The 23,972-nt window shown below is 43.8% G+C and overlaps 1 protein-coding gene across 8 annotated transcripts in view; it reads right to left on the bottom strand.

Annotated features, from left to right (window-relative positions):
* Vps13d (vacuolar protein sorting 13 homolog D) overlaps positions 1 to 23,972 on the bottom strand; it is a 242,471-nt gene that overhangs the window by 190,655 nt on the left and 27,844 nt on the right. For 7 of the 8 annotated variants that reach the window (XM_070037405.1, XM_070037408.1, XM_070037409.1 and 4 more), the window contains exons 10-21: positions 23,587 to 23,755; positions 21,140 to 21,241; positions 20,594 to 20,795; positions 18,083 to 18,262; positions 16,414 to 16,544; positions 14,641 to 14,716; positions 13,814 to 13,984; positions 12,748 to 12,878; positions 10,229 to 10,361; positions 6,841 to 9,048; positions 5,001 to 5,152; positions 493 to 1,524 (exon numbers count right to left, since the gene is read on the bottom strand). In XM_070037405.1, the coding sequence (XP_069893506.1) occupies positions 493 to 1,524; positions 5,001 to 5,152; positions 6,841 to 9,048; positions 10,229 to 10,361; positions 12,748 to 12,878; positions 13,814 to 13,984; positions 14,641 to 14,716; positions 16,414 to 16,544; positions 18,083 to 18,262; positions 20,594 to 20,795; positions 21,140 to 21,241; positions 23,587 to 23,755 (4,687 nt within the window). Of the gene's footprint in view, positions 1 to 492; positions 1,525 to 5,000; positions 5,153 to 6,840; positions 9,049 to 10,228; positions 10,362 to 12,747; positions 12,879 to 13,813; positions 13,985 to 14,640; positions 14,717 to 16,413; positions 16,545 to 18,082; positions 18,263 to 20,593; positions 20,796 to 21,139; positions 21,242 to 23,586; positions 23,756 to 23,972 lie in introns of those variants that run through there. The other variant, XM_070037412.1, reaches the window with a different exon arrangement.

The following is a 23,972-nucleotide window of genomic DNA, read 5'->3' as shown; positions in this document are numbered from 1 at the left end:
ACAAGGCCTAGGTACCTTGAAATGTCAACTCAGTCTAACTACCCTCATGTCTTACTGTTCCATCACACAGCAATGGCCAAAAACCCAAGTGCCATCTCTAACTTACTTACTTACAGTGAGTACCAGAGATAAGTTATAAGGACAATAATCCTGGAAGTAGTAAGCTAGTGCTCTGCCACTTAAGCCACAACTCACTTCCAGCTTTTTAGCTATTAACTGGAGATAAGAGGCTCATGGGCTTTCCTGTTCAAGATGGCTTCAAACCACAATCCTTAGATCTCAGCCTCCTGAGTAGCTAGGATTACATGCATGAGCCACCAGCATCCAACCTTTCTCATACATTTATATTCCCCTTTTATAACAGACACCCAGAAGACTACATAGCTCCCTGCCAAAAAAAGGTATTTTCCAGAATAAATGTAAAATGCTCACATTTAAATAAGCAGACCAAAATTCAGTTTTAGGACTTAGGGAGCCCGAGGGAACAGATACCTTGAGATCCAGCTTGGTGTTGATAGGGTCCTGAAGTTCAGACTCCATTACAGAACTGGATTCTGACTTTACATTTTGTACAAGGCCCTCAGGTGGCACCTTCATTGCATGGTTGTCTGCAGTGGAGCCAATCCCAAAAAAATCCAGTATCACCACCCAGGTCTGCAAGGTGATCAGCACATCCAAGCAGTTAAAATCAACATCAATGCTCCGGTTAACTCGATTGTAAATGGAAGAGAATTCCGGATGTTTCTTATCCACCAGGAATATGTTGATGTGGACCAAGGAATCATCAAACTGACTCTTCCCCACATGCACCTTGGGTCCATCTACTGTGGGGGAGGGAGGAGGAGTTAAGGGACACTCCTTGTCTTTGACTTCCTTCTGTGTCTTCCGGGACACGGAGGTGGGTCTCTGGTACAACTGGAAGACATTCGGCGCTTCCTCCATGTGGGAAGGCAGAGACCGAGGCATGTCAGGATACTCCACATTGGATACGGAGGGGCAGGACTGAGAGAGATACTCTTTCTGTGCTAGGCTTGATGGCTTAGGAGCCCCTCGAGATACCATCAGGTTCTTATATTTGGAGTCTGGATTCTTCTCCAGTAAGTCTTCCATCAGAAGAGAGCGCAGGGCAATCTGAATGGATAAGGTCTGAGGGTGGTCTTTACTGAACTCCACCTCAAAATCCTGAAACTTTAAGCTCACAAGACCTTGGGCTCCCAAAGTCAGATCTGCACTCAGCTGTACCTGGAGCTCTGAGATACAGAAGTTGGCTTGAATCTGAGTGAAGGCCTTGGCTTCCTTCACAGACAAGGACTTCTGGGAGGCACTAGAAAGGCTGGAGTGGCTGAACAGCCCATTCTCCTTCCTGTCGGCAACAGGTTCTCCACAGGTACTAAGGACAGGTAGGGGAGAAGTAGGGCAAGGGGAGGAGGGAGCGCTGGCTGGAAATTTATTCAGATCTTCACTGTACACCAGGTTGTCCAGCGTCTGCAAGACCTGCTCATACACATGCTTGGCTAACACAACCTGCAGGCAAGGGAACAATTCAGTTTAGTCAACAGCTATCATTAACTCACTCCCCTCCATCTCTAGTTGCTATTTCTGTGTCCCAGAAAGCTTTAAGTTAGCAAGGACTATGTCTTTCAATTCTTTTCTGATTCTACTTCTTTCTGTCCTTCTATTCACAGGGCCTTCCCACAGCACCAGGTGACTTTGCAAATCACCCCAACCAAAAAAATAATGGCAGAAATTGAGGCAAGTACTGCCAAAGCCCTAATGTGGGCGTGCCAGGAGGCTGGGCCTCTAAAACTGGCCAACCGTCACCCAACAGAACAACAAAGGATGCTTAGTACTTTTTAAATAATAATGATGAGAAACTGATTGTTTAAGGTTTATACTTTCTCTTTTTCTCTGTCTCTGTCTCATTAACTGCTAATTAAATTATCACATCAAAGTTCAACAGTGGAATAGAGCATTGCATGAATGGCTGACAAGGAGTTTGACAAAGGCGGATCAGGCTCTTGCCACCTACACATCAGCAATTGCAGCATCATGCAGCATCAGTAGGAGATACAGATGTCACATGTCTCCTGACATAATGTAGGATGGGTGCACAGCACTACCTTTGAAGTGTTCTAGCCAAAAATGAAGCATAATCCAATGAAGCCTGAAGAGTTCACAGGAAATACAAAGGCCCAAGTGAAGTGACAAACGAGCAGCTAGCTAGTCCAGGACCAACCCTGGGCCAACCCAACACAGCAGATGGCTAAACAGCAAAGGAGAACATATTATCCTACTATTCACCTCTTCAGCTATCCTGGGCTATAATGCTTAACTAGTTAAAATTCACTATTTAGAATAAGAACATTGATAAAATGAACCAGTTTGACCAGCATCCTCACACAGCACATCTCCTACAGCACCCACAGGTGAGCAGCACTGAAGAAACAAAATTCTTCGGTTGCAAATATGATATTCTGCAGGGCACCTGACCTTACTTCCACAATAAAATCATGGCACAGGGGCAAAAAGAAAAGAAAACTAGATTAAGAGAAACCCTAGCATCCAAGTACAACATGTAGACCTCTTTGGATCCTGATTTACACCAACCAAAGGGGAGCACATTTTTGAGATAATCAAATGGATTATCTAAAAATGGATTCAAACTTAAAAGGTACCATGAAATTGTTATTAATTCAGGAAGGTATGCTAGTACCATTGCAGCTATGTGGACAGACACACAGACTTTGCTGAGCTACATCCCAATACACCAGGATGAATATAATATGAAATCTCGACACTACCTTAAAATATTTCATTTCAGTGGCAGAGCCCTTATCTGGAGTGTGCAAGGCCCTGAGTTCCACCTCAGCACCACCACTCTACTCCCTCAATAAAAGAGACAGATCAAACAGAATGGCAACCCCTGGACAATGGTGAATAGGAATGATAAGCATGTAGGCCTATCGTTCTGCTGTGTGTTTACATCTTTCATAATAAAGTGATTTAAAGAATTAAATCTTAGCCAGCACTGATGGCTCATGCTTACAATCCTAGCATCTCAGGAGGCTGAGATCTGAAGATCATGTTTCAAAACCAGATAGGGCAGGAGAGTCCATTTACTTCTAATTAACCACCAGAAAACTGGAAGTGGAACTATGGTTCAAAGTGGCAAAAAGAGCACAGAAACAGCACTGAGGCCCTATGTTCAAGCCCCATGACCAACAAAAAATAGGTCAACAGAGCTGGGTACCCAGTTGCTCTTCCCTGTAATCCTAGCTACTCAGGAGGTTGAGCTCTGAGGATCAAGGTTCAAAGCCAGACTGGGAAGACAAATACAAGAGACTCTTATCTCCAATTAACTAGCAAAAGCCAGAAGTGGAAGGGTGGCTCAAGGGGTAGAGTACCTGCCAGTCTTGAGCAAAAAAGCTAAGGGAGAGCATCCAGACCCCAAGTTTTCAAGCCCTAGTACCAATACAAAAAGAAAAACAAAAAGTGGGTTGGGGTTGGAAGTATGGCTCAGATGGTACAGCACCAGACAAAGAACAAAAAGTCAAATTCTGAGTTTAAATCCTGATTTCCAGGGAGAGAGAGAGAGAGAGAGAGAGATACACACACAAATTGTTTTGAGAAAGGGGGAAGGAGGGCAAGAACAGTGAGAGGGAGTGAGATTTTTAACAAAAACATGTGGAAATGTAGCAATATAATCCCCCATGATAATCCTATCATGTGCTTAGAAAAAACTGTTCTGGTAACTACTACTACTAAGACATTTGGCCTGAGCAGGAAGCTAGGGGATGTTTTCTCAACCACAAACCCTCACCTAGGAGCTCCTGACAGCAACAGGCTCACACTTTGTGTTAACCACATACCCTGGAACAACTTCTGGACAGTCTAGTGACTACTTAAGAGGTCCAGACTAGAGTCTGCTGTCTTAAGACCCTGCCTGTCTTTGTTTTATAAAGTAATGTTCTTTGCTTTGAAGAAATAAAGGAGAAAAGTTTATTTTGAAGAAGGAAGATTGTAACATATAGCACACATATAGCACATATTATACCCAAGTTCCTATTCTGGTCCTGTTAACTTCAGAAAGCAAAGACAAATTCTCCTTTGAAAGACTCTACCAATAACTCAGATAATCACATTGTTTTTCAAGCTAGACCAAGAGTATCCAAAGTGACAATATCGTATCTTCCTGTGAAGGACAGTCTCTGACTTTTTTAAGAAGAATTTCCCTATTTCTGAATGGCAACAGAACTAGGGATCTACCTTCTTAATACAACTCACACCTATTCCACATGAAGAAGGCTAACAAGAATGACTGCCTAGTGACAAAACCACATATAAAAGGATTGCAGGTTTACAAGCTATCAAAAATAGATATAGCCTGGTGCCAGCGGCTCACGTCTGTAATACTAGCTACTCAGGAGGCTGAGATCTGAGGATCATGGTTCAAAGCCTGCCCAGGCAGAAAAAGTCTGTGAGACTCATCTCCAATTAACTACCACGAAACCAGAAGTGGCGCTGTGGCTCAAGTAGTAGAACGCTAACTTTGAGCTGAAGAGCTCAGGGACAGCACCCAGACCAAGAGTTCAAGCCCCACGACCGACAAAAAAAAAGCTCTGTGCAGTAATAATGTTCCCTTGAAACCATATACTTTCATTCCAATACTTAATTACATAAATGTGTAGCAAATGAAAATCTAACACATTTATGAAAGATAAATATAAATATAGGTTGAGTAACCCTAATCTGAAACCAAAAAAAGCCCTAATCTGAAACTTCCTATAAATTCATATAACATATCAAAAGTTATTCCCAATTCTAATCGTCAGAAGAAGGATGCTCACCCAAAGAAGTTTTTACAAAAATTTCAAAATCCACAAGGTGCAAAAATCAGAAGTTTCTGGTCTCAAGCCAGTCTTGGTGGCTCACACCTGTAATCCTAGCTCAGAAGGCAGAAATTATCACTATTCAAAGCCAGTCAGTCAATGGGTATTTACCTGAACCGGATTGACAAATTTTCCTTCAATCTTCATGATGCTAGAGGTTTCCAGGTCATCTGGACTAAGGGAGAAAGTCAACTCAGATTCTCTCTCTATGGGGATCTTCTCCAGTTTAAACTGAATGGTAGTATTATTCAAGATGTGAAAAGCTGGGAGAAGAGAGAAGAAATGAAACTATAAACACTAATATCTACCATGTTATATTGATGATTAAATATCATGGATTTAAAACAGAGTCCATGAGTTACTGTTCAACCAGAACCAGAGGGCATGGGGTCTATGCAATAATTGGAGGGGGCGGAGGAGGGAAGGAAAGAGAAGAGAGGAGAAAAGATGAGAAAGAGAAAGAGAGGGAAGGAAGAAGGAAAGAAGGAAAGGGAAATTGTAGTGACATGCTCTATTTTGAAGCTTCAAAATATGACACAATAAGCGGCTGGGCATAGTGGTACACACCTATACTTCCAGCTACTCAAGAGGCAGATCTTGGGAGGGTTAAAGTTCAGTCCAGGTTAAAAAAAAAAAGTTAACAAAATACCATCTCATTCAACAGGATGGGCATTATAGTACATACCTATAAATCCTAACTATGGAATTTCTTTTTTTGGGGGGTTTGGTCGGGGGGCCTGAACTCTGGGCCTGGGCGCTGTCCCTTAGCTCTTCAGCTCAAGGCTAGCACTCTACCACTTGAGCCACAGCGCCACTTCCGGCTTTTTTTTTTTTGCTTATGTGGTGCTGAGGAATCAAACCCAGGGCCTCATGCATGTAAGGCAAGCACTCTACCACTGAGCCACCTTCCCAGCCCTTGGAATTTCTTTACCAGTAAGTACAACCAGGCTTTAGAGCTTACCTGATCTCTGTGCATGCCAAGACTAACAGACCTGACTGTATATAGCAGATTGGATCCAGAATACAAATTCAGAATTTCATTCCCAGAACCCTAGGCCAAACCACAACAGAAGATGGCCAAACAGCAAAGGAGACCATATTGTCCTACTCTATTTATATTCACCTCTTCAGCTATCCTGGGCTATAATACTTAACTAGTTAAAGTTTGCAATTTAGAATTAAGAACATCGATATAATGCACCAGTTTGACCAGCATCCTCACAGAGCGCACCCATGGGTAAGCAGCACTGAAGAAACAAAATTCTTACTTTGCAAATATGACATCGAATGGCAAAGGATGAAGACAAATGGAGCAAGCTAATATGAGGCATGATACTAAAGTTCTACTATGAGTTCCTCAAATATAATCTGGGGCTTATTCGTGTGTGTGTGTGTGTGTGTGTGTGTGTGTGTGTGTGTGTGTGTGTATTTATTCATGTGTGTGCACACGCTCACCCGTGCATGACAGTGTTTATTCGTGTGTGTGTGTGTGTGTGTGTGTGTGTGTGTGTGTGTGTGTGTGTGTGTGTGTGTGTGTGTGTGTGTGTGTGTGTGTGTGTGTGTGTGTGTGTGTGTGTGTGTGTGTGTGTGTGTGTGTGTGTGTGTGTGTGTGTGTGTGTGTGTACACGCTCACCCGTGCATGACAGTTCTAGAGCCTGAACTCAGAGTTTGGATACTGTCCCTGAGCTTTTCTACTCAAGGGTAGCACCCTACCATTTGAGCCACAACTCTACTTCCAGCTTTTTGTTGGATAATTGGAAATAGGAGGCTCATCAACTTTTCTGCCCAGACTGGCTTTGAATGGAAATCCTCAGATCTCATCCTCCTGAACAGCTAGGATTACATAGGCAACTGGCTAGAAACAGCTTTTGTTGCTATTTTTAGCCAACTACTATATGAGCTGGGTTTTGAACCTTTCAACCAAATCAAACAGAAGTCTGCTGCTCCTCACCTTGACCTCTATGCAAAGATTCAAAAAAATCGTGTCTGGTGAAATACGCTTCCTCCTGGCTGTTAGCACTGGCAGACCCAGAGGGCAGGCAACATGTCCGATTGACTTCTGATCCAGCGCCATCTCTGCTGGCCAACTGGGTACAATTTAAAGAATATAACTTAATGTCTTTGATCTCCACCTGCAAACGGTCACTTCTGGATTCATCATCACCAGCCACAAAATTCTGGATGAATATCTGTCCTAGGTGTCCCACCAATAACTCAGGGCTCCCAGGCTTCCGGGGAATGGAGACAACTGGTGACTCAATGTTGATGTTCAAGATAAGCTTCACTGTGTCCGAGTGAGGCGAAGCAAAGCCAAACCCGTGCGCCTCGTCCTCCTCCAGGAAAAAGGGCTCCCGGGTCTTTCTTGGCATTTCAAAGAGGGACACCATCTCACTGTACTCAGCTGTCTTGGTAGCTAAGACGGTGGTGACTTTGGTGGCTGCACTTTTCAGCATACTTCGAAAATTTTCTTCCAGTTCATCCATGGATAATGTCAACTCCTTTAAGAACTTGGCAGAATGGTTGTAATGCAAGGAAGCCATCTTCAGGTTGAGAAAACATTCCTGCTTGGATTTCTCAACAAACGTGAAACTCAAAGCTTCAGTCAGGGCTGCGTCTTCCGCTCTAACAAACACAGATTCAAAGTAGCCGATGTCACTGATGATATTTTCGTAGCCCACAGAATTCCCAATGCTGACAACATACTGGTTCTTAACATTCTCTTGTGTCAGGTCCATAAGCTGCAAACAGCCTAAGGAGCCATTCACATCGAACGTGCTGCCCATTGACACGTTAACCTTGGTGCCACCTATGCTCGCCGTGGCAATTTTCCGGCCATGTTTGTCCCCATTTGCCATTCCCACTGTCCGAAGGAGCAGCAGGTTAAGCCTGTGGATTTCCACAGCAACTTCCGTGTTCTGTTCATAGGTAGACTGGTAAGTTCCTTGCTCACTAAAGCTTCTTTCTAAATCAGTCATTAAAGGCTGAGGACTCAAATCATCTTTCTCCTTGGGGAAGGATTTTTGAAGGAAACCAATCAACTCCACAATTGTCTCTGGATTTAAGATAATATCCAAGTTGTTCACCTGCAGAGAAACCACTTGAAGCGTGCTATCTAAGCTCATGGACGGGCACTCAGAACTCACAAACTGATACTCCAGCTTAATGAGGGACTCTTGCTCTTTGGTGAGGATCTTTTCCAGGGAAACACTTGTTGCTGATCGGTCATTCACAGAGGCCGTATCGGTAACCATGTGAGGTCCAGAGACAGGAGACTGGGCCCTGCTGTCCCGCAGGCTTCCTGTTGGAATATCAAAGCTCAAGTTCTTATGAGAAGCCATCAAAAGGTCAAAATCAGCACCATAGGTCTGCATGGTGTCCACCAGGAGCAATCCATGAACAGTGAGGGAGACTTCAGCATCATAAGGCCTCTTTACAAAGTGAGCATTGGTACCAAATACTTTGAGCACAGAAATGTAGCGGCCATTGCTCTCCACACCAAGCTGCATACAGTTAACTTTAAATTCAGCCAGGAGGAGCTGTGACTCTACCAGAACCTCGCGTGTGTGCTGCTCCAGCATCACAATGCTCTGGGTTAAGTTCATTACTGAGTCCTGCAGGCTTCCCCGCTGACCTTCTTGGGGGAAAATCTTCTCTTTGATCTGAGTGTCCGAAGTCTTCATTTCTGGTGTGGTGAGGAGAGCAAAGCAGTTCTTCAGGGCAGATATCTTATCTTCGTTTATGTGGATTTTTAAATCTGGCAAGTTGCCTGAGAGCACAGCCCCTGGGTATTTGGGGTCTGAGGTATAAATTAGCCTCCGCTCTAACTGTAGATGAACATTGAATTTCTCTACCACGTGGGTGGGCCCCACATCGATGTCCTGGACATGTTTCCAATTGTCTTTCACTCGTCCCACCATGATCTGGAGGTCCATAAATGACAAGGAATACCGCTCGTACATCTTGGTACTCATTAAGTGGGCCTGAAGCTGCTCCTCGCTAAACTCCACTCCAGAAAAGGGAGGTGTTTTCTTGCTGTTACTGCTGCTTGTCTCCGGGGGTGGAGTACTGGGAGGTGTGGCCAGAGGGGTCTTATACTCATCATCACTAAACTGATTGTCCTCAGAGGCTGACCTGTCCCCACTTTTCCTCCTGGTGTCATCTGCAGGGGAGAAAAAAACAAGAGCGTATTTCATCTTGCCCTACTCTAGAATCATGAAAACAAGTTTCAACCAACCCCAATTTAAAAAAAAAAAAAAGGATGAAAAGTGAAAGCCCAGCATCTGTATTTACCATGTGTGCAGTTATGTTTGGAGACAAAACACAGAGAAAAATGCCTGTGAGAAAAGCTGGAGCCCCAGTGGCTCAGAGCTTATAATGGGGTACAAAGGCTGCCACCTGCTGCCAGTAGTACACTCCCAGCATTGGAGGTGTACTGCCTGACTGTTCTCTCTATATATGTTTTTTTCTCTATACCTATTTCATACTTTTTCCTTTGCCTCAGTGTTCATTCTCTTCTCCCCATCAAAATGATCAGAAAGAAAAGATGTCTCATCTGCTTGCTCCACACAGTATCCAGAGCTCAGACCCAGTTTTAGTGAGCAGAAACCACTCCAAATTTAAAACCCAACAGCTTCAGCCTCTCAATAGACTAGAGGCATGTGCCACCATGCCCAGATGAATTATATGTTTTTAAATGAGAGCCATATAATAACGAAGCTATTACTTTAAAAGTAACAGGTAAGGGCTCAAAATGTGGCTTAGTTATAGAGTGCCTGCCTAGCATTCATGAAGCCCTGAGTTCAATTCCTCAGTACCACATAAACAGAAAAGGCTGGGGCTGGGAAGGTGGCTCAGTGGTAGAGTGCTCGCCTTGCATGCATGAGGCCCTGGGTTCAATTCCTCAGCACCACATAAGCACAAAAAGCCGGAAGTGTGGCTCAAATGGTAGAGTGCTAGCCTTGAGCAAAACCTCAAGGACAGTGCCTAGGCCCTGAGTTCAAACCCCAGGACTGGTTAAAAAATAAATAATAAATAAATAAAAGTGGGGCTGGGAAGGTGACTCAGTGGTAGAGCGCTTGCCTTGCAAGCCTGAGGCCCTGGGTTTGATTCCTCAGCACCACATAAGCAAAAAAAAAAGCCAGAAGTGGTGCTGTGGCTCAAGTGGTAGAGCGATAGCCTTGAGCTGAAAAGCTGAGGGACAGTGCCCAGGCCCAGAGTTCAGGCCCAACAACAAACAAACAAACAAATAAATAAAAGTATCAGGTAAGCTTTTGTTAAGCTTTCCTTGATGCACGGGCAGGGCACATGGTCTGGTTTCATGGCCTCACACTGGCACTGACCTTGGCTATTGGTCAACAGCATTCTTCCTAGATCCACAACAACTAATACAGGATTCTTGAACTTGAAATCATCAGGAAATATCACCTGAGGGGCAGAAATATCTAGCCGCACAGACCATCGTTTGCTTTCCTCCTGTAAGAATGAAACACAAGTCAGTAACCTGGTTGCTAACTGATGTGGAGCTCAGCCTTCCTGGAACCCCAACCAGGCACTAGGGTTCCAATCTCTTGGATTACAGCAGGGTTAAAATGCTGGAGAGTTGCGACTATTCTCATAGGCAAATGTCTAAAGTGGAGAGAAAAATTAGCAAATCATCAATTTGGGGAGTTGTTGGTCCTTTGGTTAATGAGCCATAGTTTAAGAAACATTTTGTTGGTTTGGGAATGTGGCTTAGTGGTAGAGTGCTTGCCTAACACACATGAACTCCAGGTTCAATTCCTCAGTGCCACATACACAAAAAAAAGCCAGAAGCGGCACTGTGACTCAAATGGCAGAGTGCTAGCCTTGAGCAAAAAGAAACTCAGGGGGGCTGGGAAGGTGGCTCAGTGGTAGAGCACTTGTCTTGCATGCCAGAGGCCCTGGGTTCGATTCCTCAGCACCACATAAGCAAAAAGAAAAAAGCCGGAAGTGGTGCTGTGGCTCAAGTGGTAGAGCACTAGCCTTGAGCTGAAGAGCTGAGGGACAGCGCCCAGGCCCAGAGTTCAGGCCCCACGACCAGACCAAAAAAAATATATATATATATCTTGGGGAATAGCACTGGCTTTGATGTTTGAAAACAAATAAAACACCAAGGCATGAATTTGGTAATTGTCTTCCTAATTAGCTTCAATTAATGTGGTACAAGTCCATTTCTATAAATATCATCAGAAAGAATCTACTTTGTTCTAAGATAAGAGGATAAGCCAGCACCAGTGGTTCACACCTGTAATCCTAGCTACTCAGGAGGCTGAGATCTGAGGACCATGGTTCAAAGCCAGATAGGGCAGGAAAGTCTGTGAGACTCTTATCTCAATAAACCACTAGAAAACCGGATGTAGCGCGCTGTGGCTCAAGCAGTGGAGTGCTCACCTTGAGCTGAAGAGCGCTGAGACAGCACCCAAGCCCAGAGTTCAAGCCCCGTGACCAACCAAAAACAAAAAAACAAACAAAAAAACCAAGAGGATAGTAATTTTTACAATTTGTGTACATACACATACATACATACACACACAGAGAGACACCACAGAGGAAACAGGAAACAGGCCTAGATCCCCATTCCGCACACAATTATCTACATTCTATTCTGAGCATGGGGATCTGCCCTCCCCAGCTCTGGAACACCACATTCCTAGCCACTCCCTCTACTGCTGCATCTTGGCAATGTACTGCTCTCATTGTCAGAAACTGGACTGGGTTGATGACTTTCCTCTCCTTGTATAGAATGTCCCATCAGTACCCATCATATGCTGGGACAAAAGCAAGCATCACTGTAGTTGTTGACCTTCTTACAACAGTGAGTAAAGGAAAAAGGGGAAGCTCTGATGTGAAATATTCATACAATACCAGCTCTAGAAAATGGCACACAAACAAATGTTATTCCTGGCACCTGACTTGCTCTATCATTCACCCCTTTTATTAAAACTTCTGTGTTTGCCAGGCACTGGTGGAGCTGGTTAGCTACTCAGGAGACTGAGATCTGAGGATTGTGGATCAAAGTCAGCCTGTGAGACTCTTATCTCCAATGAACCACCAGAAAACCGGAAGTGGCACTGTGGCTCAAGTGGCAGAGTGCTAGCCCTGACTGAAGAGCTGAGGGACTGTGCAAAGGCCCAGAGCTCAAGCCCCACAACCTACAAAAAAAAAGGGGTGGTGAGGCAGGGAAGGTGGCTCAGTGGTAGAGTGCTTGCCTTGCATGCATGAGGCCCTAGGTTCAATTCCTGAGCACCACATAAGCAGGGGTGGAAAAAAAAGCCGGAAGTGGCGCTGTGGCTCAAGTGGTACAGTGCTAGCCTTGAGCTGAAGAGCTGAGGGACTGTGCCCAGGCCCAGAGTTCAGGCCCCATAACCCACCAAAAAAACAAAACAAAACAAAACAAAAAACCCTTCTGTGTTAAAGACCTGGTATTTCTATGTTATGCTAGCTGATCTAGCTGATAAGGAGGTCCTCCTTTTAGTTCCCTAAATTGTTGGGAGTTTTTTTGTTTTCTTTTCTGGTCAGTTGTGGGACTTGAACTCTGGGCCTGAGCACTGTCCCTGTGCTCTTCAGCTCAAGGCGAGCACTCTACCATTTGAACTACAGTGCCACTTCCAGTTTTCTGGTGGTTTATTGGAGGTAAGAGTTTCACAGACTTTTCCTGCCAGGGCTGGCTTTAAACCGTGATCCTCAGATCTCAGCCTCCTGAGTAGCTAGGATTATAGGCATGAGCCACCGGGGCCCAACTAAATTGGTGTTATTGATATGGCAAGTAAAGCTACAGCAGGCAGTGAACTTGTCAGGAAAATGCTGTTTCCCTGGCCCTGACAGTGTTTGAGGCACTTACAATGAAGTCCCCCACTAGCAACCGGTCCAAGGTTTGTCGGATCTCCGCTTTGGTCTGCATCTTCAGCTTGTTATACTGTTTTCGAGCTGCTTCAGCCACTTTCAACTCAAGTTCTGACTGATAACCAAAACCTGAAAAATTGGAACAAAGACAGAATCAGAAGACTGCAGCAGCTCTGCACAAAAACACTGCCATGGCTATTCTCACCACAACTTCCCACCACAGCTGAAATAAATAAACAAACAGAAATTAGTAGGAAAACACCTGTGAGCCCAAATGACCAAGCATATACAGAGCACAGGAATGAGCCATGATGGGTGGCACAACCACAGGGCCAAAGAGGAACATGAGGAACAGGACCTAATTTAGTAAAAATTCTTGAACCATTTTCCAGAATATTCCAAACCATTACAATTGAAAATCTTACAGAACAAGAAAAGGCAAGAGGGGACTAAAGGACAGTTCTTACTTTTTACAACAGAAAGAATAGCATTTTGAAGGAAATGCCTCATTATTCTAACAGGGAATGCTGCTATTTACAGGAAGTCTCCACTGTCGGGCCAAAGACTACAAATTCATTGTTATATTGCAGGGAAATAAGTACATTGTCACCGGACTGGGAGAAGCCCCTTTGGGAAAACATTCCTTTCAGTCTGTCTATAAAGGGTTTTTTCCATACTTATCATTTCAAATCTTCTTTGAAAACAAAGGGAGCATCAATGGTATTGAGGATTTTGCAGTATTAAATGCTGCACCAAACAAGTAAAAAAGACCAGTGTTCCTATAATCTAGAAGGATATCCTTTAGTATTCTTCCTCCATTCACCAAGGAACCACACCATAATAGAATGTACAGCATGAAATATTGCCCACTAAAAGGACACAAGGACACTGATGGCTCTGGGAGAAGACAGCATCCTAGGTTCTAGGGACAGCCTTGCTCACCTACTTGCAGGCCTCCTCTACATTCTCAAACCATTCAAATGCTTTATAACATTGTCCAGAGTACCAGAAATGCCAAGATTTTTTTTTAAGTAACATAAGATCAAACAAACAAAAAATTTAACCTGAGGTATGAACCTTTCCCTTGTAGAAAAAGTCTGCTACTTTTTTAATAGCCTGCGGATTGTAGATGATGTTCAGAGGCCTCGTGCTGACATTTAACCGCCTCTCAAAATGACTGTGTGCTGGATTTCTCTCATACAGCATCTCAAAAACTGGGTCGTCCGGGTCTGCAGCTAAAAGAAAGAACTGTAGAATGAAAAATGGAACACAGCAAAAACAATCACCTTATTCTCATCAGTGCTGTGAGAAATTCTGCGAAAAAGATATTTTCTTAATTGTTTTCCAATCAGTCCACAATTATGCAACTTTTTAAAATGGAGAGCCTAATAAGGTTTGGCTCTTTTGAACAGAAATCATTAAGGCTGGGCTACTGAACTGTACTGCTCTAAAATGGAAAACACACCCCAGAGGCCCAGCAAGGCTGTCACAGTTATACACAGGTTAAAAGTAGCACTTGGCTGCCTCCATGGATCCAAAGACAAACCACTTTACCCAAAGCAGAAAACACTCTCTTCTACGACTGATCAAAGATTACTGATCTGGAAAAAGGGTGTTTTGAAGGAGCTTTAAGAACACAGAATAAGCTGGGCACTGGTGGCTCACACCTATAATCCTAACAACTCAAGAGACTGAGATCTAGGATCAAGGTTCAAAGCCAGCCCAGGCAGGGAAGTCCATGAGACTCTTATCTCCAATTAACCACCAGAAAACCAGAAGTGGCACTGTGGCTCAAAGTGGTAGAGCACTAGTTATGAGCAGAAGAGCTCAGGGACAGCGCCCAGGCCCACGACTGACCAAAAAAAAAAAAAAAAAAAAAAGAATAAATTACCAGGGTATTGGTCACTTCTGTCTGCAGATGTAGTTTGGAGACCAAATGACTGTGAGACTCTGCCAACTTCTTTTTGCTGTTAAATATTAAAAAAGAAAATCCATCAATGGGAAGGCAAGAGGGGATGGTGTACTATAGATACACACTCTTACCCCTTAGTGTGGGATGGACCAAAACTCATTTCATACCAGATTAATGAGTACTTGCACACTTATTCAGATTTGTGCTTTTTTCCCAACCTCATAAGACCAAGGCTTTTTCTTCTCAGAGACCAGTATGCTACTTGGCACTCAGCAAATCTAACAAATTGCTAAATGAAAATTAAGCATTAAGAATACCCTCTCATCCTCTCCTAAACAATCCCCCATCTCCCTAAAAAATAATTATGGACAAGGTCAAAGACTATTCGACCATTTCAACCATACTTCCGCCAACTTAGTAAGATTAAAGATCTTCAACAATCAAATATATATGTACATACATATACACATACACAGAGAAAGAGAGAGAGAGAAAGAGAAAGAGAAAGAGAGTAAGAGAAAGATTAGGGCCAGGCACTGGTGGCTCACACCTCTAATCCTAGCTAGTCAGAAGGCTGAGATCTGAGGATCTAGGTTTGAAGTCAGCCTAGACAGAAAAGTCCATAAGATTCATTGCTAATAACTCACCAAAAAAGCTGGAAGTACAGCTCTCAATTGGTAGTGCTAGCCTTAAGAAAAAAAAAAAAAAAAAACCCTCAGGGATAGCATCTAGGCCCTGAGTTCAAGCCCCAGGACTAACACACACACATACACATACAAAATAGTCACACTGAGAAAATTTGGAGAGTAATCTTAGCTACTCTAGAAGCTGAGCTCCAAGGGTATCAGTTCAAAACCAGCCAGAGCAAAAAGTCTATGAAACTCTTATCTCCAACTAACCAGCCAAAAACCCCAACTAGAAGCGTAGCTCAAGTGGTAGATTCATCAGTCTTATGCAGAAAAACCAGTGAGAGTACAAGGCCCAGAATTCAAGTCCCAGTACCAAAAAAAAAAAAAAAAAAGTAAATCTGAAAGAACAGGAGGAAGGGAGGAAGGGAGGAAGGGAGGAAGGGAGGAAGGGAGGAAGGGAGGAAGGGAGGAAGGGAGGAAGGGAGGGAGAGAGAGAAGGAGGGGAAGTTAGTTCCATTTATCAATGACACTGGGGATGTCATTCATCTGGTGGAGTGCCAGCCTAGCAAGCACAAGGCTCCTGAATTCAATCCCCAGCACGGGGAGAAAAAAAAAAAAAAAGAATTAAATAATCCCCTGACAATGCCTACAGGTCAAAATGAATAAAAATGACTGATAGAAAAGATATTCAAGCCGGGCGCTGGTGGCTCACGCCTGTAATCCTAGCTACTCAGGAGGCTGAGATCTGAGGATCGCGGTTCAAAGCCAGCCCGGGCAGGAAAGACTGTGAGACTCCTATCTCCAATAAACCACCAGAAAACCAGAAGTGGCGCTGTAGCTCAAGTGGTAGAGCACTCGCCTTGAGCTGAAGAGCTGAGGGACAGCGCCCAGGCCCAGAGTTCAAGCCCCATGACCGACAAAAAAAAAACATAGGTAGGGAAGAGGCAAAGCCACAGACCTCATTAACATTTGTTCTCCAACAAATTTAAGAAGATATCTAGTCCCAGCCTGTCTGCCTCAAGATGATCACGTATCAGAATAAATCAGGTTAATATTACACTTTGTTTACCTACAACACACTGTTCACTAAACGCACAGATGCTGGCCACAATACAATACACACCGGATTAGGGAAGACCAAAAGAGGAAACATGGTTCCTTCCGTGGCCAGGTCTCGGAGGAACAGTCCACCCAGCCGGACTGAAAGCAAGGAGGAATTTCTTCGAGGAAGAGATTCTGCTAGTAGTTTTACATCTACAAAAGATAAACGTGAGCCATGTTATGAGTGAAGGCATGCGACCATGATGTGTATGTTTCTAAAAACATCAGATAATGTATTTACAGAGTACTAGCTCAGGAACAGCACTGTCAATGAGCTCAAGACTCAGTATTGGCACAAAAAAAGAAAAATGCTATTTCATGAAATAAAAAGAACTGAGATTTCCTAACCACCATCTGGATGTTTAGTTACACATCATTAATTCGAAGTCACAAAGAGCAATCAGATACAGTAGACCCTCATTTAGTCACACTCCCATGGTATAGTCGCCTACTTACCTTCCAAATTTGCCAACCCCAAAATCAGTACTCATGGCACTTTTTGGTCATTCAGAGGGAACAAGTCAAAAAAATTATTGAGTCACTCAACATAATCAGTCTCAAGTAAGTTCAGAGTAGACAGCGCTCTGCCCCATGGGTTAGCTGTCATGCCGGTCTATTTAGAATGCTGGGTTTATATATTTTTGCTTGCTTTTTTTTTTTGGTCATGATTTTGCCATTTGCAATCACTGTGTAGGGCTGGAGGTGTGGCTCAGTGATAGAGCTCTTTCCTAGAATGTACATGGGTTCCAACCACAGAACTACTAGACAAATAAACAGGCCAGAGTATTGTTGAAGCTTGAGGCTATAATGTGCTATAATGTGCGTACACAGATTAGTTTTACATAGAAACATTCGATTAGATTTGTTCAGACAGGCGTGACAGTGCTGCAGGACCTGAGTTCAAAAGGATGAATCAGCAACAGCTCTATATTAAAAATGATGTCTTCAACTCATAGCCAGTTTGCTCCACTGATATGGATTGATCCTAAAGTCAAAATCCAAAGCAAGGGGCTGGGAAGGTGGCTCAGTGGTAGAGCACTTGCCTTGCATGCTCGAGGCCCTGGGTTCGATTCCTCAGCACCACATAAGCAAAAAGAAAAAAGCCGAAGTGGCGCTGTGGCTCAAGTGGTAGAGCACTAGCCTTGAGCTGAAGAGCTGAGGGACAGTGCTCAGGCCCAGAGTTCAGGCCCCACGACCGGACCCAAAAAAAAAAAAATGTCTTCAAACACAAACTCATATTTGAAAAAAAAACAAGTTACGTACTGGTGGGTCAATGACTGTTATGACCAGGGGCTCACAGGAAGCCAACCCTGAATTTTCTCAAGGTCCAGTGGTGCATCAGTGTTTGGGCTTTCTTTTTTTTTTTTTGTAGGTCATGGGGCTTGAACTCTGGGCTTGGGCACTGTCCCTGTGCTCTTCAGCTCAAGGCAAGCGCTGTACTGCTTGAGCCACAGCACCACTTCCGGTTTTCTAATGGGTTTATTGGAAATAAGAGTCTCATGAACTTTCCTGCCCAGGCTGGCTTTGAACCGTGATCCTCAGATCTCAGCCTCCTGAGTAGCTAGGATTACAGGCGTGAGCCACCGGCGCCCGGCTTGGGATAACTTTCTAACTATAATTTTGACAGATGGGGGAGAATCAAATAGAAGCAGGCAAAGAGAGGAGGAGCAGCTAGCTTCTCCTGTCAGTACCTGAAAACTCCAGCTGCATGAACGCGCTTTCGTCCACCTGAGGAGCTCCTTGTTCCTTGTGTAACAGAGTCACTGTACCACGCTGCAGTTGTAAATTCAGTTTGGCAAAGACGTGATCTCGCTTTGTATACGTGTTCATACATGAGGCGTCTGCAGTAGGGTCAAAAAACTCCTCGGTGCCTGCAAGGCAAGAACAGACTTGGAGAGAAAATGTGGAAGAACAGAGCAAGTATAGTCTGCTACCCTAGGGCTTCTGAACCATATTCCTTCTTACTGAAAGAACTCTAAAGACGATGGAAGACTATTTGTTAACATAAGATGACCTTGTTTTATAAGGACTCTTGTCAACTTATGATCAAACCAGAAAGTACAACAAAATACAATACAAAACAATGCTGTCCAATAGAGAAATAGTCTATGCTTACAGTCACTGGGTACAGTGGCTACTGACCCTATGTGGCTGTTAAGCACACATGGCACATGGCTAATGTGGCTATTGCAATGAAAAAACTGGACTTTCACTTTTATTTAACTTTACTGAATTTAAATAGTCTTTTTGTGACTAGGCATCATTTTGGGCAGCTCAGTTTTAAAGAAAACCTCCACAACCCAGACCTAACTGTGAACACCTAGAGTAAACTAAGGTACACTAAGAAAACTCTCAAATTTAAAGGTTTGCTGTCATCTTCCCCAGCCCTGAGAAATCCACGTTTAGGTAAACCTTTCATTCTATATGTAACTACAAGATACATTTTATCTATAGACTCTGAAAGTCCTTAAGGACTTGCAAATGTTTTCTAATATTTTATAATGTTTTGTTAATCCTTTAAAAAAAACTGACTATCCATATAGGAAACACTGTTTACTTTTTCACAGTAAAAAGCAACTTCACTAGGAAGATGAAAATGATAGAACTGGGGGGAGGATGGGAAGGGATGGGAAGGGGAAACAAAGGAGGAGGCTACAATGCTTGATAAGAAATGTACTCATTATCTTGCCCATGTAATTGTAACCCCTCTGTACAGTATTTTTACAATAAAAAATAAATAAAAATTAAAAAAAAAGAAAAAAAAAAGAAAATGATAGAACTAAGTTGAAATAGCTGGATTGCAGAAGGGTCTGAAATTTTCCTTTAATGTCTTCCAAAGTTCAGGCTACTATTTATATGGCTGGGTCTTCTTCAGACCTTTAATCTTAGCCTGGAGTTGAGCAGACACATGGTTTAATTTCTCTCATCATTTCCAGACTCCAGACAAGACTGGTCCTTTAAGTCAGCAAGTGTATCACTGGTTAACAACCTCTGTCACTGGAGGCTTTGGAGTTTTTTCTATCATATATAGGAATAAGACACAGCTCAACTGCATACATCAACACTGTTTACTTTTACATAATAATTTTTGCTAGTATATCTTTCTCTTTGAGTTAAAAAAAAATAACTTGAGCCGGGCGTCGGTGGCTCATGCCTGTAATCCTAGCTACTCAGGAGGCTGAGATTTGAGGATCGAGGTTCAAAGCCAGTCAGGGCAGGAAAGTCCATGAGACTCTTATCTCCAATAAACCACTAGAAAACCAGAAGTGGCGCTGTGGCTCAAGCTGTAGAGTGCTTGCCTTGAGCTGAAGAGCTGAGGGATAGCGCCCAAGCCCAGAGTTCAAGCCCCATGACCAACCAAAAATAAATAAATAAATAAATAAAAATAACTTGATGTCTTCCGGTCTTGGCTCATCTTCTGGTTCTGACCATGGCAGCCTGCTAAGTGCACTTCCCAAGTCACAAACTAAGTAAGACAGAGCAATGACTTTTTGGCTCCCTTTCTCTATACAGGGACAACAGTCTACTCTCAGCATAGAACAGTTACCAAAGGTGGACTACAGCCCTTCTGCACGCACCACTTTTAAGAATAAAAGGGACCAAAGTTATTTTAGGGAGGAAATGAGGCAGGCTACACAGATAAGACAAAGCAATTGCATTATTTTTAACAAGTATTAAGAGGGCCAGATCAGAAATTACAATCGGGAAGTAAACTGAAAAAGGCAGATAAGCTCCTCTCTCACCAAAACCATTGTCTGAAGGAGTCAAGTGACTGACAGAAACTACCAGCATAAAAGGTATAAAAGCCACAGATGAGAACTGCAATTCTGAGTCTAACTCCTATTTTCTGCATGAAGAACATGAAATGTTTTTCATTTCTCCCTATTTTAACTCTGTTATACTAATAAATAAATCCTTACTAAAATTTTAAAAAGTACCTCTTGACTGGAATCCAAGCTTTGGAGTTCAAAATTTGTGAACGTTCTCAAATTTAATTGGCTGACAACAGCTGCCCAAAACTATGCCAGTGTTCCTATTTATTAATGGAGTTCATAGAACTCCATGTTTACAAATATGTCTCCTCTCTGCCCCTATGAACATGAAACAAACTGCTTTCTAAATGTCTCCTTTGTTTAATTTGAAAACAACCATGGGCTACTCCCTCCACTATATAGCAAAGGGGCAAGCCCAGGCCAGCATACCCAGGATCTCTTCCGGGATCCACTGCTCATGGGGCTCAGCAGACAGTCCTTCCACCGCTTTCCCCTCAGGGCTCTGCTGCCCATACCAGCCGCCCCAGCCAGGAAACCAGGACTGCAGGTATTGCAGCATCCCACTGCCTCCGCTGGCATCAGGGTCCCCAGGAGAGGTTCCTGGAGAGTCAAACTGAGGCTCCCGTAGACTCTGTATAATCACAAAGGAGAGATGTGAGCACCTGAAAGTAGTAAAAGCTGTGATATGGCCAGGTCCTGGTGACTCACACTTTTAATCCTAGCTAAGATCTGAGGATCACAGTTCGAAGCCCACCTGTGCAGAAAAGTCCACAAGACTCTTAGCTCCAATAAACTACTCAGAAAAAGCCAGAAGTGGTACTGCGGCTCAAGTGGTTAGAACACCAGACTTGAGCAAAAAGAAGCTCAGAGACAGTGCCCAGGTCCTGAGATCAAGCCCCAGGACCAACAACGACAACAAAAAAAGCTGTGCCCAGACAGAAACTTTTCAAAGTTGAAGCATTCAGGATTCCTCACCTCTGCTAGTTCTTCCTGCTTATAAAATCGATCATGAACCAGTTCTCGAAGAATCTTCAATTCCTCAAAGCTCTGTTCCTCCTCAATCCGACAGATTTCTTCCTGTTTGAGTGAAAGCAAAACAAACAAAATACAGACATTACAGTTCTTGAGAACTGGACATGGACACACACACACACACGGACGGACACACACACACACACACACACACACACACACACACACACACACACACACACACACACACACACACACACACACACACACACACACACACACACACACACACACACACACACACACACACACACACACACACACACACACACACACACACACACCCCGCGCCAAGGAGCCAACTGCCTGGACACTTCACTGATGGAGACACAGAAACAAGATAAACAGCTAGTTCCATGACTGGTGCTGCTGTCCTCAGCAAGATTTCCCTGTAATTCAACAGACTGTATTGGTCTTTAAAACTCCAATAACACAAGGAGAAAGGCTAAAGATCAGTGGGTCCACACACTGCCACAATATCCAACTCTGAACACAGCACCCATGCTGTTCACTAAGTACTTCCTCTGCCTCAGCTCAATCAGAGGAGCAGATACCTGGAGAAACTGAGGGCACCAAGTGTACACAGTAGTTTCCCAGCTCCTTCATGTTTCACATGGCATATTATCAATGATGTGGTCACTAATAAAAAGCTAGTTAAGTAAATAAAGAGCAATGATAACCAGCCATTTGCCAAGTTAGAAAAGTAATAGAACTAGCTAGAAAAGTAGAGCTAGCCATCTGGACATGTTTTTGTATCCTAACATTAAAAAAAAGTTAACTATGTTTACTTGGTGGTGATTTAGATTTTCTCTCCTTCCATCTCTGTCTGTACCCTTAAGAAACTATCCAAGCCGGGCGCCGGTGGCTCACGCCTGTAATCCTAGCTACTCAGGAGGCTGAGATCTGAGAATCGCGGTTCAAAGCCAGCCCGGGCAGGAAAGACCGAGCCAGCCCGGGCAGGAAAGACCGTGAGACTCCTATCTCCAATAAACCACTAGAAAACCAGAAGTGGCGCTGTAGCTCAAGTGGTAGAGTGCTAGCCTTGAGCTGAAGAGCTAAGGGACAGCGCCCAGGCCCAGAGTTCAAGCCCCATGACCGACAAAAAAAAAAAAGGAACTATCCAAGGACTGGGAGTGTAGCTTAATGGTAGAGTGCTTGCCTAGCAGGCATGAAGCCCTGGGTTCAATTCCTCATTACCATATAAACAGAAAAAGCCAGAAATGGAGCTGTGGCTCAAGTGGTAGAGTGCCAGCCTTGAGCAAAAGAAGCTCAGAGACAGTGCACAGGCCCTGAGTTCCAGCCCCAGGACTGGGAAGGAAGGAAGGAAGGAAGGAAGGAAGGAAGGAAGGAAGGAAGGAAGGAAGGAAGGAAGGAAGGAAGGAAGGAAGGAAGGAAGGAGGGAGGGAGGGAGGGAGGGAGGGAGGGAGGGAGGGAGGGAGGAAGGAAGGAAGGAAGGAAGGAAGGAAGGAAGGAAGGAAGGAAGGAAGGAAGGAAGGAAGGAAGGAAGGTTATCCACTCTTACTATGTAATTGATTCCATCCTTCTCATAGGCCCCTGTGTCAGTACCATGCCTGACATGACAAAGGCATTAACTGATGTCAGAGTGTTGGCAGGAAAGGTGAGGACCCCACAGGATGCAGCACTTTACTGCATGCGAACACACAGTGGGTGTGGGCTTCCCTGAAGGGAAGGTACTGTCTCCTTTCCACTGGAAGGGTCCACTAAAGAAATAATTCCTTAGCAGATACTACCTGAGCCAAATATTATGGATGGCCTAAAGCACCACTTCAAAAATTGATGTTGACAAAAACAAAACAAATCAATGAACAAAGCAATCCCTGCCACTCCTAGGAGATGACAGGCAAACACACTAAGGGCGAGGAGGACCCCTCAAGGACTCCGTGGTTCTGGAGTCTCTAGCCCACAGATAATTCAAATGTGGCACCTAGTGTTCTGCTTCACCTGGATCATCAAAAACCCAAGAGCAGCAAACTCAGCTGTGATTAGGGAAAATGAAGGCCAAAGTTCACAGGGTTAGTTATAAACTTTGTTAGAACTAGGATCAGAATTTGAAGAGACACGGGTAATCACAGGAAATTCTCTGTATACCCAGCACAAATAACTATAGAGAGGTGTGGCCAAAAAGGGCTGGCAGCACTGTGGCCATCTTTTCCTCCCGGTCCCTGGCTCTCCTCAGGCATCAGTGAAGGATGCTTCTGGCCAAGGTGAGGCTAATGACTTTCTTCTAAGATTCTCCCACTCTACTAAAACTAGATCTATCCTGGGAAGAGATGCAGCTTAAACTTATTTCTTCATAGATCCTACTTTCTTCCATCTCTGAGAGAACATTATCCTCTGAATATAAACAAGAAACAGAGCAGTCCACTCACCTTGTCATCTGCAGATAGAACACCGCCTTTTAATTTGTTGAAATATTTGTCAGTGTAAAATACAGCATCACGGGCACGGTGCAACAAGAAGTCCCAGGTGCAGCGCTTCCTCTGCTCTCTGATCTCATACAAATTAGCATTCAGCGCAAAGTACCACCATTCTCGGCAGCTAAAATCATGCACAACAATGCAATGTGTTACTTGTCAAAATAAAGCCACTCTGGTCATCAGTCCAATACAATCCATATAACACTGTCCTTTTCTTCTTTTTTGTTTGGTTGAACTCAGGGCCTGGGCACTGTCCCTGAGGTTTTTTGCTCAAGACTAGCACTCTAACATTTTGAGCCACACTTTTCTGGGGTTAACTGGAGATAACTGGAAGTGGT

The sequence above is a fragment of the Dipodomys merriami genome, unplaced genomic scaffold (assembly GCF_024711535.1).
Source record: "Dipodomys merriami isolate MVZ:Mamm:240054 unplaced genomic scaffold, mDipMer1.0.p SCAF_28, whole genome shotgun sequence".
NCBI lineage: Eukaryota > Metazoa > Chordata > Mammalia > Rodentia > Heteromyidae > Dipodomys > Dipodomys merriami.
The sequence above is the reverse complement of the archived record's forward strand: the minus strand, read 5'-3'. Positions and strand labels throughout refer to the sequence as shown.